This window comes from Nansenia antarctica, assembly GCF_963989245.1.
Source record: "Nansenia antarctica genome assembly, chromosome: 2".
NCBI lineage: Eukaryota > Metazoa > Chordata > Actinopteri > Argentiniformes > Microstomatidae > Nansenia > Nansenia antarctica.
In genome coordinates, this window is record NC_137675.1 from 15,605,254 (window position 1) to 15,625,112 (window position 19,859).

General features: G+C 43.2%; 1 protein-coding gene across 1 annotated transcript; it reads left to right on the top strand.

The window, feature by feature from the left end:
• Positions 1 to 5,365: 5,365 nt before the first annotated feature.
• On the top strand, positions 5,366 to 10,998 carry stn1 (STN1 subunit of CST complex; the record flags this gene model as incomplete). The annotated part of the gene is made up of 9 exons (XM_080523920.1): positions 5,366 to 5,498; positions 5,728 to 5,823; positions 6,461 to 6,538; positions 6,681 to 6,860; positions 7,032 to 7,161; positions 7,652 to 7,802; positions 8,353 to 8,475; positions 8,716 to 8,788; positions 9,047 to 10,998. The coding sequence occupies 9 exons, from the start codon at positions 5,366 to 5,368 to the stop codon at positions 9,202 to 9,204; spliced, it is 1,122 nt and encodes a 373-aa protein (XP_080380046.1). The 3' UTR covers positions 9,205 to 10,998.
• Positions 10,999 to 19,859: the final 8,861 nt, after the last annotated feature.

Consider the following 19,859-nt stretch of genomic DNA (forward strand, 5'->3'; position numbering starts at 1 on the left):
AAGTCCTGCTGGGCTCAGCCCTTCCATGGTCTCCTGCTCTCCATGCAAATGCGTTAGTGTGAGTTCTGGCGAAGCGTCAGCTAAATGACTGTAATGTAATGCGATAGCCAGTGAGTGTTTGCTCGCATTCATGAATTCAATATTGCATGACAAGTGTATTTAGCTAGCTGGCTAACGTCAGTGGTAGAGCAGAGGTGATAAGCTAAAGGCTAGCTAGTGGTAGCCTACCAAGCTACCCGTGAGTTAGAGTGGGGCACTGACTGTCGCCTAGCCTATTGTATGGAGTGAGAGGACACATTGCATTGTTTTGGAGCATATCTGTTATATAAAAACATTAGTGTCTTGTCTGTAGCCTATATTGCACTTTGGGTTACTGACCTTTACATTAAGCAAAGTTATTACCTAAAACAATGCATGTATTGAGCTAGAGTTCAACTACTTTATTGAAACAATCTACCGCCATATAGTCCATGGCCTGTTGTTAAACCTATTTGATGTAGCAAAGCCTTTTTTATTTATATTATTTATTGTTTTTTATTAATACTTATTCATTTTGCACATGTATATGTATAGGCCTGGCTGATTTAGAAAACATAAAATAAAATTTGCAAAATAAATCTTTTCCCCCCGCTTTTTTTTGTATCCGATTAATCGGAAAAATAATCTGCAGATTAATCGATTATCAAAATAATCGTTAGTTGCAGCCCTAAATGGCATACCTTTTTGTTTCACTTGGGGGTGTTATTATGGTGTCACGCATGGTCCAGCTTCAGAACGTATTTTGCTCTGAGCTGGAAAGACGGTCTTTTCATCGTCAGTTATTTGGGATTTTGTGATTGAATGTTTTTGTGACACACACTGTAACCGAGTATAATGTGGATGTTTGTGTGTTTGCTAGGCTGTGTAGAGGAACTATATATTGTTTTGATTGGGATTAAGGAGTGAGACTGGTTGGGTTGTATGCTAGCTAGCTATCGTGTGAATGTGAGTGGGGAGGCGCGCGCTGGTTTTGAGAATGTGCATTGTACCAGTTGTAACGGCGATTTGGATGTATGTTGGTGTTCATCATTGTGTTTGTTTTGCAGTGTGTGGATGGTGGAGAGGACTTATGTGACACCGTTTCTAATTTGTTTAGGTCAAAGGAAATAAATCCATTGCTCAGCTGACTGGTGTTTCTTCATGAAAAAGACCATAACACAACGCAGAATAATAAAGAGCAGAAAGTAACCTGCTACATATAGCATATTACCCTGTTTAATACATAATAATGTATTATAACTATAGCATATTACCCTGTTTAATACATAATAATGTATTATAACTATAGCATATTACCCTGTTTAATACATAATAATGTATTATAACTATAGCATATTACCCTGTTTAATACATAATAATGTATTATAACTATAGCATATTACCCTGTTTAATACATAATAATGTATAATAACTATAGCATATTACCCTGTTTAATACATAATAATGTATAATAACTATAGCATATTAGCCGTTTCTACTTACGAGGTGCGACCGTTGGTCTCCGCTGCTCTCAAATGAGTCTCGGGTCTTTCTGAGGTAAACCTTCTCAACGTTCTGAAGCGTCCTGGGTCGCGAGACCAGTTCTCTTTGGCGCCGAAAGCAGAACGGCGCGAAGAGTCAAAGGCTGCGTTCGTACTTGCCCTTGTAACATGAGGAACTATAGCATATACCCAGTTTAATAAATAATAATGTAAAGAAACAGAAGGTTTTATCCGTCTGTGGTGGTTCTCTCCGGGTCTTTCTCCCTGGCGCCAAAAGCAGAACGGCGCGAGTTCAATTCACTTAGATTCAATCCGATTCAGTCCAATTCAACGGGCTTTATTGGAAAACAACTATGTTTTATGTAATGTGTAATAATGTAATTAATACAATTTAACAATTTCACTTGGGGGCTGCAGCTACGAATGTTTTCTCAATAGCCCCCTGATCTATTCATCTCCCCTTCCTATCAAACATTAAATAATTGATTGAGTCCATTGATCAAAAACGGACTATAATGTCCATTTACATTGTAATTTAATTGATCAAAAGATAACGTCTCTATATTTGAAGATAAGTGAATATTTTTTGTATCTCTTTCTTATAAATGAAAATGAGCATCGATGCAACATCATGTACTGTATGTGAACAAGTTTTGGCTCAATAAAAAACATTTGAAATAAAATATAACTTCTCACTATTACTGCTAATACTGGCTAAACTACTAGTTGTAATTTATATTAGGCGTTATTTGTGTTTTTACCAGCAGTTTACCGTTGGTAGCTATGTAGTAGATAGATTAGCTAGTAGTTAGCTGTGTGCTGTCAACCGTCGACAAGCATATTACCCTGTTTGATACATAATAATGTATAATAACTATAGCATATTACCCTGTTTAATACATAATAATGTATAATAACTATAGCATATTAGCCGTTTTAATAAACAATAATGTATATTAACCTTTTCTCCGTCTCTGCTGTGCTGCGTCTCTGCTTCTCTCCTTCGTCTCTGCTGTGCTGCGTCTCTGCTTCTCTCCTTCGTCTCTGCTGTGCTGCGTCTCTGCTTCTCTCCTTCGTCTCTGCTGTGCTGCGTCTCTGCTTCTCTCCTTCGTCTCTGCTGTGCTGCGTCTCTGCTTCTCTCCTTCGTCTCTGCTGTGCTGCGTCTCTGCTTCTCTCCTTCGTCTCTGCTTTGCTGCGTCTCTGCTTCTCTCCTTCGTCTCTGCTGTGCTGCTCTCAAATGAGTCTCTCTCCCGTTGGTCTCCGCTGTCTCGGGTCTTTCTGAGCTAAACTTTCTCAACGTTCTCAACGTTCTCAAGCGTCCCGGTTCACGAGACCAGTTCTCTTTGGCGCCGAAAGCAGAACGGCGCGAAGAGTCAATGGCTGCGTTCGTAAAATCTTTTAGTTTTTGGTTTTAAGATGAACACATTTTACATTTACATTTTTGGCATTTAGCAGACGCCTTATTCCAAAGCGACTTACAATCAATACATTTGAATACTAAGCATGTGAATCAGCAATCCACCATTCGTTGCAGGAAGAGTAATCTAGCTCGGGCCCGGGGCCACTGATAGAAGGAAAAACCTTCTCCCTATCGCCTTCTACTAAAACTTTTTTTTCCTTTTTTTTTTTTTTTACTGGAGAAACTGAGAAACAGTACAAGGGGGGCAATAGAAGTTCTTAGGGACACAGTAGAGGGGAAAGCGGGTGTCTTTAGGAGACGTAGTGGTGAGGGTCAGAAGATGTCTCAGGAGGAGCAGTTAAGATGTAACCTGAAGAGATGGGTCTTCAGTCTACGACGGAAGATGGGTAGTGACTCTGCCGTTCTGTCAGCCGTGGGGAGCTCATTCCACCAGCGGGGAGCCAGTGTTGTGAAGAGACGTGATCGGGCAGCCCGACTGCTGTGTAGAGGAGGTGGAGCCAGTCGGCCAGCCGAGGTGGAGGAGCGGAGTGAGCGGGCAGGGGTTTGGGGGGTTACCATTTCCTTCAGGTAGGCAGGGGCTGTCCCTTTAGCTGCCTGGTATGCAAGCACCAGGGTCTTGAATCTGATGCGAGCTGCTATCGGGAGCCAGTGCAGGGTGCGAAGGAGAGGGGTGACATGCGAGTATTTGGGGAGGTTGAATACCAGCCGGGCAGCAGCATTCTGGATGAGCTGCAGAGGTCTAATGGCTGAAGCGGGGAGCCCAGCCAGGAGTACATTGCAGTAATCCAGGCGGGAGATGACCAGTGCCTGGGTCAAGAGTTGCGCTGCCTCTCTGGTAAGGAATGGTCGTACATCGCAATGCGAACTTCAGAATGGCACTAGTGATAGGCGACCCACATTGTAGGCTAGCCTACGCTAGCTATCATCATAACATCTACGATAATACACTACGAGAGCACTTAGAATACATAATAGTTTACAAGTAATACGTTCATGTATTATATTATTTATCCCCCCTCACATGTATTGTGTTAGCCTACATGTTTTGCTCACTGCACTTCTTATCCACCACTGATGTAAAAACCGAACAATTTCAGAATGTTTGCTTTTATAATATAGACTACCCACTTCACTCACCTGCACCACAGATAGAAAGTATGGAGTTTATCTTGAGCCTAATTAAATCAAAAGCAAAGAATATTTTGTGAGAAAAAAAATCCACTTTGTAAGCAAAAACATAGATACAATTTTAAAATATTTTTTTTTGTTCTCAACTCCAAAACATTTGTTTACAAAGCTCAACTTTCTTTTGCTAAATTAAAATATTTGTTTGCTAAACATGATGTTTGCAAAAAAGTTCCGAGTCCAGTCAGGGCGGGACCGACAGCAGAAAGAAGTAACGCACGTCCCTATTGGCCAGTGGCGTCATTCTACTGCTCTGTGCTTACTACCGCAGCAGATGAATGTGTGTATCTTAAACGGCGAAGACAAATGTAATCTTCTTGCACTTGAATAGCATTGAGGTTGATGCAGGCTCACTAGTCAGCTATGGCTGATATAATCTAACATTTTATATGAAAACACCTGCTAGCATGCTAATTTCACACGTAATTCGCTCCGCTAACGTAGTACGGAGTTGGCTAGTTAAATCACATCACAGTGATAAATATAATTCCATAACTGCATACTACTACTACGGAGCACACACACAGAGGAAATCAGTTATAGTTAATATAAATAATATATTCAATCGTTTTAGGCTTGATCCTGTGGTAATGTGTAGAACAGAAACAAAGCGAACAACATGCTTTTGTGATAACAATTGAACATATTCTACATGTTTGTCTAAAACCTATTGTAATAGATTATATTTTTAACTAAGGGCTATAACTGCAATAATATTGAGACCGGAGTAAACGTCCATCTCTGAGACGCACTGGAAAAGTGATGGGTTTCTTTGTGTTACGGAAAACGCCAAGTCCCAGAAAACCTAGGGAGACGTGCACGCGCACGTAGAATCAGAATAAAACTTTTCAGCATTGCTATTATCGCTAACCAAATCCACTGCTATAAATCATTGCCGACCAAGATTGAATTTCATTACAACGTTACTATATTATTTCGTTAAACCGGACTGTTCGCGAGAACAACAACGTTTACGCGTCCCAAAATCACGTGACCGGTAACTCTCAGCGTGACAACTTTTCCAACAGCTCTCGAAATGTCAGCTGTGCATGCATGATGCATTTGCCCAAATCGAAAGAGATAGGACGATTGCTGTGATACAACATGGCTATTTTAAAATAACAAACAACCCTAGCAGGGGAGAGACACGTTGCCAAGTCCTCGTTTGCCAGCGAGCACGCAACCAAGCGTTGTTTGTCTCACTTTGGCAGGGAGGAGTGTGAGTGTTGACGATGCTAGTATGCAGGCTGAACAGATGGATCCAGGGGACGAGCCCCCCTCCATGCTGTGGGGATTGGACCCACTGTTCTGCGCTTTCGCCAGGCTGTATATCAAAGACATCCTCCAAATGAAAGAGTCCTGCCAAGTGCCAGGTAAGGCAACTAATAACAGCGGCGGTGGACAGCTAGCCCGATCTGTGACTAGAATGGTATTCATTTTTACATTTGAATGTTATATTACTATAATCAGATTGGGCTAATGCACAGTAGTGAAGGCTGGTGGAGGTATAACTTGGAGTATTATAATGAGTATCTTCAAACTTACCATACACACAACAGAGGCTTTGGGTTTTCTGATAAGCACTCTTTCTCCACCTCACAGGAATATACTTCTACAACTCACACCCCATCTTCAAAGTTGATGTGCTCGGGACCCTGGTATATAAAAGAGAGAGAGAAGATTTCTTCTGCTATGGAGGTGATGATGAAGCGCCTACTGCTAATTGATACATTATCGACTGAACAGACTGAAGCTCAGCTTCTACCCCAGGGCCATTCAGGCCCTGAACACAGCAAAGACCTAGGTTCTAGGCCCTGGACAATCTAGACAATTTGATGGCAGCTACTAGATTGAAATCAAGTGCAATACTGAAACACAACTGTGAATATTTCAAACCTGCAAACTGCGACACTTTAAATGAATGTGCAATAACACTATGTGCAATATGACAACCCTCGGGTACATAAGGTTCAGAGATAGGAAATGTTAGAATAGGTATAGCATAGCATAGAGTACAGCACAGTGTTTTATTTGTATAGTATAGTATAGTGGATAGTGTACATAGCCTTTATTTATGTAAACCAGCTCTTTTCCCTTCTTGTTTTTAGTTTTTTTTCCTAGCACCAGGGGAGCCCCCCCTCCCAAATTTCGTTGTTTGGTACCTGTACTATAGCAATGACAATAAAGACCATTCATTCATTCATATCGATTTACACAGATTTGCTCCTGTGTCTTTTCTCAGTTCTCCTATCAAACTATTGTCATACTGTTGTTGTTGTTGTTGTTGTTGTTGTTGTTGTTGTTGTCGTCGTCATCTCTTTGCTTCTTTGCACAGTGGATGATGGAACTGGTGTCATAAACTGCCTTTGCTGGAAAGATGAGCAATGGAGGGATCATGGTGAATCTAGTAAAAGTAAGTGTTTGTGTGTGTGTGTGTGTGTGTGTGTGTGTGTGTATAACACATCCTTTGAATGTGTGTGTGTGCGGCATTTCCTTGGAAGATGAACAAAGGTGTGCAAAGTGATTTGCATTTTTGGCCTGTGCATTATCTCCAGCAGGAGCAAAGTCCATGGGTAAAAGCAGCACTCACGGGGGCTTCAACCCAGTGAACGAGCTGAAGAAGCTACTACAAGCCCAACACGCCAGCTCCCACATGGAGATAGGAGAGCTGATCAGGGTGCGGGGACCCCTCAAGACCTCCAGACAACAAAGAGAGATCATGGCCTCCACTTACTGTGAGTGGAGAATACACACACAAACACACACACAGACACACACACACACACACACACACGCATGAGTCCACACACATACTTGCGCTCACGCACGCACACATACACACACACACACACACACACACACACACACACACACACACACACACTTTGCCTTCCATGTGTTCCTAGATAAGGTGAGTGACCCGGCAATGGCGGTCCAGATATCCTGGATGTTGGAGGTTCCTCAGCTCTACAGACAGTGCTATGACAAGCCCTTCCAGCTGGAGAGCAGCCGAGGGCAGAAGGACAACACCCCAGGGTAGGGCCGAACACTCCTTGAGCTATATGATGCACAGATTAAATGTTTTGGCTAATAACTGGATGGATGATATCAGCCTGATTTTTACTTACTCAGTTTAACTTGGCTCTTGCAGCGGTAATAGGGATGTAACGATACACTCACCTCACGATTCATGATACTGGGTTCACAATATGATTTTCTCACAGTTTTTTTTAACAAAATGAGATTGCAGACAAATTATGACGGAAAATAATATTTTATTCATTTCTCAGACAAAAACGACAAAATACTGTATTTTCTTAAAGAATCCCTTTTTATTTCTGAGGTAGGGTATAACTACGTTAGGGTATATACAGTAACTTTGAACATGTGAAGTCAAAAGTAGATTCTGCCCTCTGCTGTTTAAAAAGAATATTGCGATTCATTTTCCATCTCACCGATCTGAATCGTCACATATTTGTATCTATAAATAATTAACTGTCTTGTGATGCATCATTACACCCCTAAGCGCTAAGGCTGCCTACCTGCTCGGCCAGGCGATTCGGGCCATGAAGGACTACTTAAAAGAGAACACGGTCACAAGGTTCCGGCTCTATGATGTCCAGGAAGTTCTAGAGCCCCTTGTCTGCAGCCATCATCAGAAGACGTCAACGGAACAGGTAAACACACACAAGGCCCAACCTAAAAAAAAAACTTGATTTGAATTCCTACTGTATGCAGTGTAGTTTCATGTTGTTACACAGTGAGCACTGTCTCGTTGAGGCCAAATATCCCAAATCCAAACAAGCATGTATGCAAAGAGACAGTTTTTTGTCTGACCCCGGTGAATCTGGAAACCAGTTTTGATGGAATTGTACCTAAATCCCAACCAACATAGCTTTCTGGCTCCTTCAACTGCCTGTAATTGGACGTCAAACAAAAGCAAACTGTATGGTTTGCGGTCTTGACCATAGCTTTACAATAGGGTGTTAAGCTCTCTGTGATTGATGTTAGTAATAATATCATATAGAATAATGAATATTACTATACAGGGCAGGAATTTCTTGGTCACCATGCCCGCTCAGTTTGGCCTCATGCCCCTCAAAAAATTACTGTATATGCCCTGTGACCACAGTGGCCTCGATGCCCTGCCCGCACTGCTCCAGCTGACTTCGCTGTTTTCTCCACTGTTATTCTATATTATATTCTATACATTATTATCGATGTTAGGAGCCTGTGGCGGGTCCGTCGGCTTCCAAACAGCTGCAGCAGCTTCTCCAGGAAGTCCTCCGGGTCTTACAGGACGAGGGCCTGGTGTTCCGCAAGGTGAAATGCCAGGATGAAGTCTATAATGTAAGCCAACGTGATCACTACAGTACAGATACTGCTGACTAAATGAGTGGTGTGACATTGAATGTTGACTTGATTCGATTAGACACAACTTTATTGTCCATCCAGGGACCTGGATAACCTAAAATCATCATCGTCATCATCATTAGTCACCATACACAGCAAACAGTACACATTTAAACTAACACGATTGTGTTGCTAGAGCCTTTATATAAATGTGTGTTATTGTGTCTCCCTCTCTAGGTCACTGAACAGGACAAAGAGCTTTCCATGATAACCAGGGATATTATCAGGAAAGATTCAAGACGAGAGAAATGTAAGCGTCTGTTTTTTCAAGCATCAAAACATTAATTGACACAATAGCAATATTCTCTCTTCACAATATACAGTATGGGGTAGAATATACAGGTGGGGGTAGAAATTGGAGGACAGGATCCTTGTAATGAATGGAATAGGGATTTCTCATTCCATTTCATGCATTTACAATGTCCATCGATTTCTCCACCTCCACCACACACCACTGAATTATTTGTATTATGACATGATATTGATGGTATTTTGTCTTGTTTTCCAGATGCGGAGAAGGGCTGTCACCTCCTGCACATTCTCTCCAGTGTGAGACAAGGGTACAGTCGCAACGTTAGCAGGCAAGCCCTGGAGCTAGTCCTCAAATCTCTGGAGTGCAACAGTGACATCATCAGCACCAGTGAAAGCCATTACACTGTACTGTAACTTATGGTGCTTTTCCACTACAGGGCTAGCCCGGGTCGACTTTGTATCCGAGCCGTGCCGAGCCGTGCCGCACTTTCAGAAACGCTTCTCCATTATACGGAGCGACCCGGGACAAGGAGGAGTTGACGTGTCATAAGATTCCCCGCCGCTATACAGATCAGCGGGGGGAAATGCGTGTCTCCTGACACGTTGAGCACTGTGCTTTTTTTGTTGGTGAACTCCCGTAATAAGCCTAAAAACGTTCAACTGTTCAAAAAGTGCAACTTCTCTGCTTTCAGAAACTGTTTGAATTTTTTAGATTGGGCATATAGTTCATGAATTACGGTAGTTTGAAGGAACGTTGTGGAATCCGCTGTAGACAGCTCCGGTTTCGGAGCAAGACTATCGGCATTAGTCAAATACATGCTCACATCAAGTCATCCGCTCACTGCTCTCCATCAAAAATGGCACATCCATCAATAATATTACACAATAACAACTGCTCTGATTAGATTGCTTAGATTGTTTAATACATCAACGGGGGGAAAAGCGAGATGAACTCGCGAGTATCATGCTTCCTCCATTGAACGGAAAGTCCTATCTATCCCATTCAAGTGTTTTAATGTTCCCCCTTTCCACTGGTAATAAGGAATTGGCAAGAATAGATCGATATAAATAGATCAACATAATGCAGCACTATCATGCACAGATCAGCCATAAAACATGTAATGTTAGATATATAATGGAGCGATGTATTTCTACGGAAAGGCTGACTGACGCGGGGCTCATACCATCTCCGCGTTCGTTATAGATACGCTTGCAGCAGCGGGTGAACTCCCGGTTCATTGAGTTTACGGTTAAAAGCATAACTTCTCGGGGTGTCAGCGCGGTGGTTCAGGGCTCAAAATGACCGTATACCAATGGTGAAGTTAGCAAAGTAGTATTGTGTTTGTACCACCTCCATAGCCGGTGTTATTCACAGACAAACACGGTGCCCGGAGGCACCCTTTGCGGGTTAATAACTGTGGTTTACCGTGGGTTAGGATAACAATTCAAACGTGTCCGGATAGGGGAGAGGACAGGGAATCTGAAACCATTTGAATGGTGTCGATACGACACTCTTATCACGGTCGACACCGACATTATTTATATATACAGCATATGGATGTTACCTGCCTGTTACCTGCCGCTTTCAGTTCTTGTAGTTTAGATCTCGCAACCAGGGAAACAGCGCCGACATGTGTTAAAGAGAGCAAGACGCAAATCTACCGGCATTTGACTGCCGCTGGACTGAGGAACAGAATAGGCACAGGACATCGCCATAATAGCGATTTTTTGTTATGCTTGTTGTAAATAAAAGTTATATGATGCATTGAAATGACATTAAACTAAGATAATACGATGGTCATCATATTTTTTCAAATCTTTATTAATACGTTATTACAGAAACAGTAAGTGACATTTTCCTAGAGCGAAATCTGTTGTGGTTTTTAAAAATGGCGGTTAGTGATGAAATCTATGAACATGGGATGACGATTTCCATTGACCAATCAACGGTGTGCAGCGTCACACGTCACACGCAGCCTGGCAAAAAGTACCCTTCCCCACCTTTCGCTACCCATCCCGAACAAGAACTATTTTACCGTGCCGTGCCGTACTGACACGGGCCGCTCAATGGAAAAGCGCCAAAGAACAGGGCTGACCCGGGTCGACCCGGGCTGGCACTGTAGTGGAAAAGCACCAATAGACAGTCTGGAACATTCTCCATTCTGTGGTTTTTAGAATGTAAAGAATACTACAGAACATTTAGCAAAATATGTGTATAAATCATGGACCCATTTCATTGTTGTATGTATTAAAATGTCATAATCAATCTAAAAGGTGAAATATTTTATTTTGGAATATTTGTGTATTATTGTCAAGTCCTGTAATGATGTGGGACTATTGAAGTAAAGTTGGTGCGTAATATGCACACGGGGGCAGTATTTCGTTGTTCATTTACGCCACTGGGTAGACCGTCGCTGATTGGTTGTCTCGGAAACATCTGTATCCATACATCCAGTCTGTTGACGAGACACAAGAGTAGCCTATGTGCGCTGTTGACTGTTGCTACCGCTGTTGAAGAAAATCATATGATTAAATACCAAGTAGGCTATTAACTGCCGATGTGTACAGGATACCAAATACATATTCGGTAACATTTGTTGGATGTTGGACACATTAAAAGGCGTTCGAAGAGCGTGTGCCCGGCGTATAGCCTCTGAATAAATACAACGTAAGATATCGCAATCAATATGTTCTGTGTCAATAAGTACATTGTCATAACTCTAGGGAACAGTTGAAAACAGCCTCTGACGACGAATGCAACGACGACACTCTGAATACAAGACAACTTTGCAATCTTCTCGTCTCATTGTTTACAAACTGTCTTTAGAAAAGCATACATACACTTGAGGCACATGAAAAAAAACGTGGGATTGTGTTCAGAGGTAAACCCCAGTGTCTCTACTTCAAAACCGTTTCTTCACTGAGTGCTTTTTTAATCCAAACTACACAGGGTCGTGCGTCAAGCCCATCCCACTCGATTGCCCAAATTCGCTCTGCGTCTGCCTTTGCTGCAAGAAGCATTTAGCGGTGAATTCGCCCGGCTTTTTTTGTTGTTGCATTCACTCAAACCACATCAGCCTTACAGGTATGTATACCCCATCGCCGAAGGTATTGTGGTCGACACAAAGGAACTCGCTCCACTTTTCAATTTGAGGTGACCGCCTTCTCAGCACGTGACCGCTGGCCACCCTTGTGTCCGACTCCGACTCTCCAACGTGAAGATCTCGGATACTGGATGTGGCTGTATGTATGTTTGATCATAACAAATCAATGACTGCAGATCACATAAGTGACCGTGATAAGTTTTTTCCATTGGGGATGATTACATCGCGTCTGCGGGGGGGGTGTAATTTGTCAACTTGACTGGGCGACAAGAAAACGCTTGATTCCTCGCACCAGGACAATTGTTATCCGGCAGACCACTCAATGAATATCACATTTGTATTATTATCTACCGATCTTCCCTGAGCGGCACACAGTAGAACTGGAATATTGCTTGTATTTGGTGTGTATGCGCAGCTGTGTCTCAAACGTCAAGATGCAGTTTCGGACAGTGCTGGATGTGAAAGTCGTGGACGTGGAGAAGAGACGCAATCCATCTAAACATTACGTGAGTATCTATCTCTCACACCCCCTACCTACACCTACCTACCTGGGCCCATTCAAATCCGACAATAGTGACAATCTGGTATTTTCAAAGACTGATATGCTCAGCTCTAAATTAAACCCTGTCTTATTGATTTATGGAAGGATTGTCATGATGTAATGTTGTGTATTCTTCTCATAGACAGACATAGCTGACATTGCCATGTATAGGGGCCATAAGTGTTGGATACATGCACTAAACAACTGTCATACCACCTCAATGACACCATGTACCATGTATTGAACTTCTCATAAACAAATTACAGTTTCTACTGTGCTTGCGTGGTGTGATGATGAACATTACAACCTATAGGGTCCTCAGTCAATAAAACCTGACATTTATTAGTTTATTGCAATTCAAGGAGAACCTAATTTGATCAGACTGATGGTATCCATATAGTTAGCCTGGAGGTACAGTACTATATAGTCATAGTCATTCCCTGTGGACCTCTTCCACTACTACACACTACACACGTGACGCAGCCCCTTGGTCGGGGTACACAAGTTATTAACAGTATCCCTCACGGCATGTTCATGTACTACTTACTGCATAATCATCCACTCTTAGGGAAAATGATATATCTGAACATCGCCTATGGAGGGCATATTGATCAATAACTAATTTGTTAACAGAATGTGTTGTGTTAGGATTTTCATTTATACGGGATACATACTGTACTATAATAAATATAGCCTATATCTCTATACAAGAACATGTTCATGCTTCCATTCTCAGACAACACTCAAAACACAAAATTCTTCAATCTCCTAGATGTCTTCCAATCTCATGAGAAAGGTCCAGATGGCAATGTACAATGTGAGTCCTATGCAACACTAGTGTGTATAGTGCTGCACTATACTGCAGTTTCATTATGTAAGTCAAGAACCATATCATGACACACACACACCAACACTCATAAAGTATTCATAAATCCATAAATACACTGTATTCTACACTACAGCAGTATTGTGGGGGGGGGGGGGGGGTGCTGGTGGAGGTAGAAATGGGAGGACATTGTAATGCATGGAATGGAACAGGAAATGGTATACAACCCTGTATTAAACCCTGGATACAACCCCGTATTAAAAAGAGCCCGTCCTCCGATTTCCACCTCCACCAGTCTCCCCTGAGCAGCACTTAATGGCAGGGTATTGGGCAGCCTACATGTGTAGCATGGTGTTAGTTGACAGTGGAGCTTCCCAGGCCCGTGTTGTGTTGTTAGGGGGCTGTGGAGTCCCAACGGGCCCAGTCTCTGCCCTAGTTTCTGTTGCTACAGTCCCACCCCCCCCCTCCCCCCACCCCTCCTTCAGGAGTCCCGCTAGCCACTGTGAGAAAACTAGAGAGAGTAATCCCTAGCCAGCCAGCTTCTCCAGAGAGAGAGAGAGAGAGAGAGAGAGAGTGGGTGGCTGGCGGGCGGGCGGGCGGGCGGGCGGGCGGGCTGGGTGGGTGGATGAGTGTGTGTGTGTGTGTGTGTGTGTGTGTGTGTGTTTGGATTCTCCACTCACAGTAAGTGGAGACCGTGATCTCTCTCTGTTGCCCGGAGGTCTCGATGGGCCCCCGCATCCTGATCAGCTGTCCTATCTGTGTGTGTGTGTGTGTGTGTGTGTGTTTGTGTGTGTGTGTGTGTGTGTGAGAGAGTAAATGAATCTCATTCACACTGTTTGTGAAAACAGCTGGAAATGCTTATCCTATGAAAGCAGGGTGCGAAGTCTTTGTAGAGGAAGTGGATGTCAGACTTCAGGGAAAGAGTGCTGTGTTGCTCACACACACACACACACACACACACACACACACACACACACACACACACACACACACACACACACACAGACAGATCATATTGGGTGACTCCTTGTGAATGGAGTCAATGATAAAGCCAGTGAGTAAGATTGTGTTTACCTAACAATGCTGTCACAGAGTATGTCCCAGTTCCTCAAACACTTAGCATTCCATTGACCAGACCAGGAGCTTGTGTTGTTATTTAGTACTATAAAACAGCGTTGTTTCCCACTCAAATATTTATTGGGCTATCAAAAACAGTATTATCTCAATGAAAAGCTCCCTGTTTTCACACACTTACCCCTGACTGTGAAACGCATGTCAGAGGGAGTTTATGAGGCTAGCTTTTTTTGGTTGGCCATTGTTTGTGACTTTGACGACTAGCCTACAAGGTCCAGCAGGAAGGAGCATGGTGCTCCAGGGCTGTGTGTGTGTGTGTGTGTGTGTGTGTGTGTGTGTGTGTGTGCGTGTGCGTGTGCGTGTGCGTGTGTGTGTGTGTGTGTGTGAGTGAGAGAGAGTCAGAGGGCTGTGCTGCTGTTGTACGTCAGTGAATTCATTGTACTTCCTTCACACAGACTAACTCTGTCACTGACTCAGAGGCCTTGAGAGAAAAATTGTGTGTGTGTGTGTGTGTGTGTGTGTGTGTGTGTGTGTGTGTGTAAAAAGGGGGGAGCGGATGTTATCCATAAAGTGTTATTACTAGCTAATACCCTGATGTTGGTGACTTTCATGTCCTGGTTGGCAGATGTTGTCAGTGATTGGATTGTGGCAGATTTCATTTGTCTGTAATACTGGAAAATCTTTGTCCTTCTTTGACCAGTTTCCACAAGGCAAACTGCTTAAATCCTAATCCCTGTTATCTACCAGAATGCAAGCAGCTTTAAATAATCTAGACAAGTCAAGACGTTGTACTTCTTGTACCATGCCGCTCACATTTGATCCTACCTCATTTTAAGTATTTCAGTGTTTTGTTATATTCTGTCAACTTCCTGTAAACCACATCTTGGACTACTACCACATTTCCTGTAGGAGCCTGTTGTTGTTGTTGTTGTTGTTGTTGTTGTTGTTGTTGTATCTGGACAGATTGCTGTCGGCACATGCAGTGACACCATTCAGGCAGATTGCTCTCTGCACCTGCGATGACATCACTCAGGAATTACAATGCTAGAACGACCGCCCTAGCCCTGGAAAAAAACTACAATGACCATACACCCCATACCTCACATTGCTTTACTGTATGTATGTGTAGTCTGGCAATGCAGAGAGTCTCAGTACATGTGAGGTGTGCTGTGTACAGGGTTGTCATGCCTGGTCCCAGATCTGTATGGGCGTTTTCAAACTCCTGCCATAGTCTCCATCCTGACTAGGAAGCAGCCCAAAACACATAAAGATCCGAGACCAGGCTACGTTTGAGATAGACCTATTGTAGGGCTGAATGCCAACTAACTGATGGCGCAAGATACAATGAAAAAGTAATTATGTCACCACCATTTGAATTGTTCTACTGTACATGACTAAGCTGAAAGGAGAGAGAGAGCGAGGGAGAGAGAGGGAGAGAGAGGAAGAGTTGCTGAATCGACACTGTTCCTTCTCCCCCATCAGGAAACCGCTGTTGGACATCCTGTGGCCTGTATAGAGAGGGTAGAGAGAGGTGGAAGATGTGAGTGATCACTGCCCAGCTGGAAGTGACCGCAGTTACGGGAGGAGGGGTGGGGTGGGGAGTGGTGGGTGGGTGCTTATACAGGCCTGGGGCACTCCTTTGGCAGGGGTTACACAAAGTCAACTTATCTTAAAAGGGGTTTTCCATAGAGCTACTGCCAATGTCAATGCCTAGCCCTGGCTTAGGTTGAAGTGGAATTTAATGGACTCTAGTTTTGGACATCTTTGTAATGGTCCTCTGTTTCTCAGTTGGTAGAACATGGCGCTAACAACACTTAGGTTGTGGGGGTCGATTCCCGCTGGGACCACATTTATACCGAAAATTGAAAGCACTCACTGCAATCTAAATTGCTGTGGATGAAAGCATCAGCTAAATGGCACGTATTATTATATAATGACCTTGTGAAAAGAAGGGGCATGACCAGGGGTAGAAGAGACTTAGAAGAAACGTATGAATCTTTCAGCAGCTCTGGTCCTCTCTCACTTCTTCTCATGTGTTCATACGATTCATGTATGGCCCCAGTACAAGTTAAATAAGGAACACATTTTAGACTAGTTGTGGTCACCGTGCAGAAGAGTTGCAGCTCCCCGAGATCTAAACCCAGGCTTTCCACCCCTTTCATTTTAAATCCCGCCATCCCACCAATTCCTTATAAAAAAAAAAAGAGTTTGGTTAAGCGTATGATGTCTCTGTCTGCTTTATATGTTGCTTTAAATATAGTGTTTTAGGCGGGGTGCAGTGCATTTAGTGGCTATGCCCCCACCAAGCATGCTCTGCTGCTTAGCCTTCCTCACTCTCAAAACTGTGAATCTGGGGGACACACTGTTTTAACAGATACCGTAAGTAATTATTTTATTCCTAAAACACCCTCTCTCTTGTTTGCACTTGTTTGCTTTATTTATCTTCTCCACTCTCTTTTTTGTTAATCTACTAGATGCACAACAGTGGGAGTAATTTCAGAAAGCCAAAGAGGCTCCAGTGATTTATGGGCCAGAACTATTCAAATGGAATGGAATGAAATCATTGGAGGTCCAATTTGTTTCCTTCACAAGTATTCATGTTTTTTTTTGTCTGTGTGTGTGTGTGTGTGTGTGTGCTATACATCTGTGCCTGAAGTAGACTTTTGTCCTCAGAGCTTACGTTGCACGGGAACAACAGATGAACAAGGTCTGTCTTTCTAGTCCCTGGAACACTGGCTGCATCAATCAGTCTGGTTCCCATACATGGATTTTCCCGTCTGTTTTTAACCGTGGTGTTGTATTAGGAGGGTCACAACCATTAGTCTGGAAAAGGCTGCTGTTGCTGACGCGGAGTCCCGTAGGCTCCTGGTGTCACAAGGGCTATTCTGTGAGGATGGAATGTCATAAACACACTGTAATAGCATTGTCTCGCATCAGATAGAGCGAGATTGTCGCATGGAAATGACGCCACTTGTTGTAAGACAATGCTGTAACGTTGGAGGAAATATGATAATAACCTAGTAATAAACTATTAGGACTTCTTGCAAAACAGTAATAATGAGTAGCACGTTATTTTGAAACCGGAATAATCCTATTACCTTCGTTTATACATCTTAGGTGATGTTGTCTGCCGTATGTGACTTATGCTTGAGATTAGGCATCGTAAAAGGCCTCTACACAATAAGGATAGTAAACGTCTTCCTGTGACAGGAGCAGCTGATTTGTCGAAAACATGTGGCGTCCAGCAGGGGAGGCTGGTGGAGGTAGAAATTAGGAGGACTGGCATATTGTAAATGCACTGAATGGAATGAGGAATGGTATCAAACACACATGCATTAACATTAGCATTGCAATTGAATAGAGTGTTAGGTCATGTTAGGTAACATGGTATTTTAATATTGTCCCTTTAAGATATTGTAATCTTTGTTTTGGAGTTACTGCCATATTTCATTTGCTGAGACATGTATAGCCTACAGCAAGAATGCCAAAGAAGATTGGACTTTTATCTTGATTGAAAAGGGAGGTACATTCCTCAAATACTCGTAAAAGTCACACCGTGGGGATTTAAAAAACACCTCCCACCGTCGTGGCTCAATCACGATGCCTGAGAATCGCCGAAAACTCACTCTCAACGCTGCGTTGTCAAAATGTGTGAAACATTTCTCATGTTGAAAAATGGATTCTATCCCACTATATCCCTGAGTCATTGGGTTCCCTAAAAGCACGATTCGGTTTTGGCTGTGAGGATCACTCACGACTGGGTGTACTTGAGCTATGTATGAGTCAACACACAACATGTCTATGTGCATGCTATTTTAAAACGTTGCTGGAATGTTTGACTCGAGGATATAGAGAAAAAGCACATAGTGTAGGCTATGTTCTAGCTTTCAAGCTTTGGACTTGTGTTTTCATTAAGAAATCTTCTATTTTCATTTGGATGGTTAATATATCTTCTGTATTTGGTGTGTTTTTGGTGTGCATCTAGGAAGAGAGAGATGGACGTTGCCTGTGTTAATACTTTCCCCTGTGGAATAATATGGTCTATTTTAGGGTGAGAGGGCATTAGGTTTAAACTTGATATTTTGGGCGTCGGTTGTGTTGATGGTTCTGTTTTCCATTGTGGTTGCTATGAGGAAAGATCCATCTGCTTTTGGGGTTGGAATCTTTTCACTGAGTCCGCATCTTCCCCTCTTCCAGCTGCTTCAGCCCAGAGAGGTTTTGCTTCACAGTCAAATTAAGTGGCCAAGAGGCATGGAGAGGGGGAGGGGGGGGGGGAGGAGTGGAGGAGGGATGATATCCCAAACATGCCATGCAGGTCAGATACGTTTATAGAACAACACACACACCCACCCCTTCTTGGGTCAGGGCAAGCCCACACAGATGGATGGGCGCGGACACACACACACACACATACACACACACACACACACACACACACACACACACACACACGCACACACACACACACATACACGCACACACATACACACACACACACACACACACACACACACACACACACACACATTTACAAACTGCAGGCAGCACTCCAAGCACTCCGCATTATGTCAGCATGATAAATCCATATCTATGTGGATTGCTATACAGCATGTACAACAGCATTGAAGATATTTTGGGCATTTGGGGATTAGCACCACAGCAGTCAAGGTCTATATCTCTCTAACATGCTCCGCATGCTTTACTCATTGCTCATTGGGCCCTCGATTCACTCACCTCATTACATTTCTACCCCTTTTCTTACTCTTCTTTGGGTTGTTGAGATCATTTGGTTTTGGCAATGAGCCAGTATAAAGAGTGGTGAACTACCTGTGAGATAGGATGGGTTGAAAAAAACAACAAAAAACAAGATAGGCTACATACCGACTGTGGTAGCGCCAAATTAAAAGTCATCAAAGCGTAAGTCAATTGTTTGTGGAGCACATAATTCCCCTGACACCCTCTTTGGCAACGTTCCTCTGGCGAACACGTCACCAAGCGTAGCGTAGCATGACAGCAACAGTGGATGGGGATAGTAACCTTTCCATGGGAGTGAAAACGCTAGTTTGGCCCTGTGCCACCAATAGCTGGTGTCTTTCCAGTAGCAACACGGCCTTTGACATGCTAGCTTTTGTTCTGAGACCTCTCTTTTTGTTTCAGGCCGCTGGGTCTCTTACGTAAGGGTCTCTCGCTCGGCCTGATTCATCCTGAGGCGTGCATGGCTGCTCTTGGCAGGGGGCTACGGAGCCATGCGTAAGATCAATTAGGAACAGAGTGATTCACTGGGTCATGGAGGAGGAGAAGGAGGAGGAAAGAGAAACGCCTGGATCTCAGATCCATGGGGAACTAGGCTCTACCTAGAACCAGAACAGGTTCTTCAAAGGGTTCTCCTACATGTTACAGGGAACAGGCGAAAAATAACCCTTTTGTGAACTTTCAACTGTAATGTTCATTGGCCTATGTTCACAACGTGGTTTGTTGTGTTTTGGGCAAAATGGACTCTGTATGCATAGCCTACATGTAACCC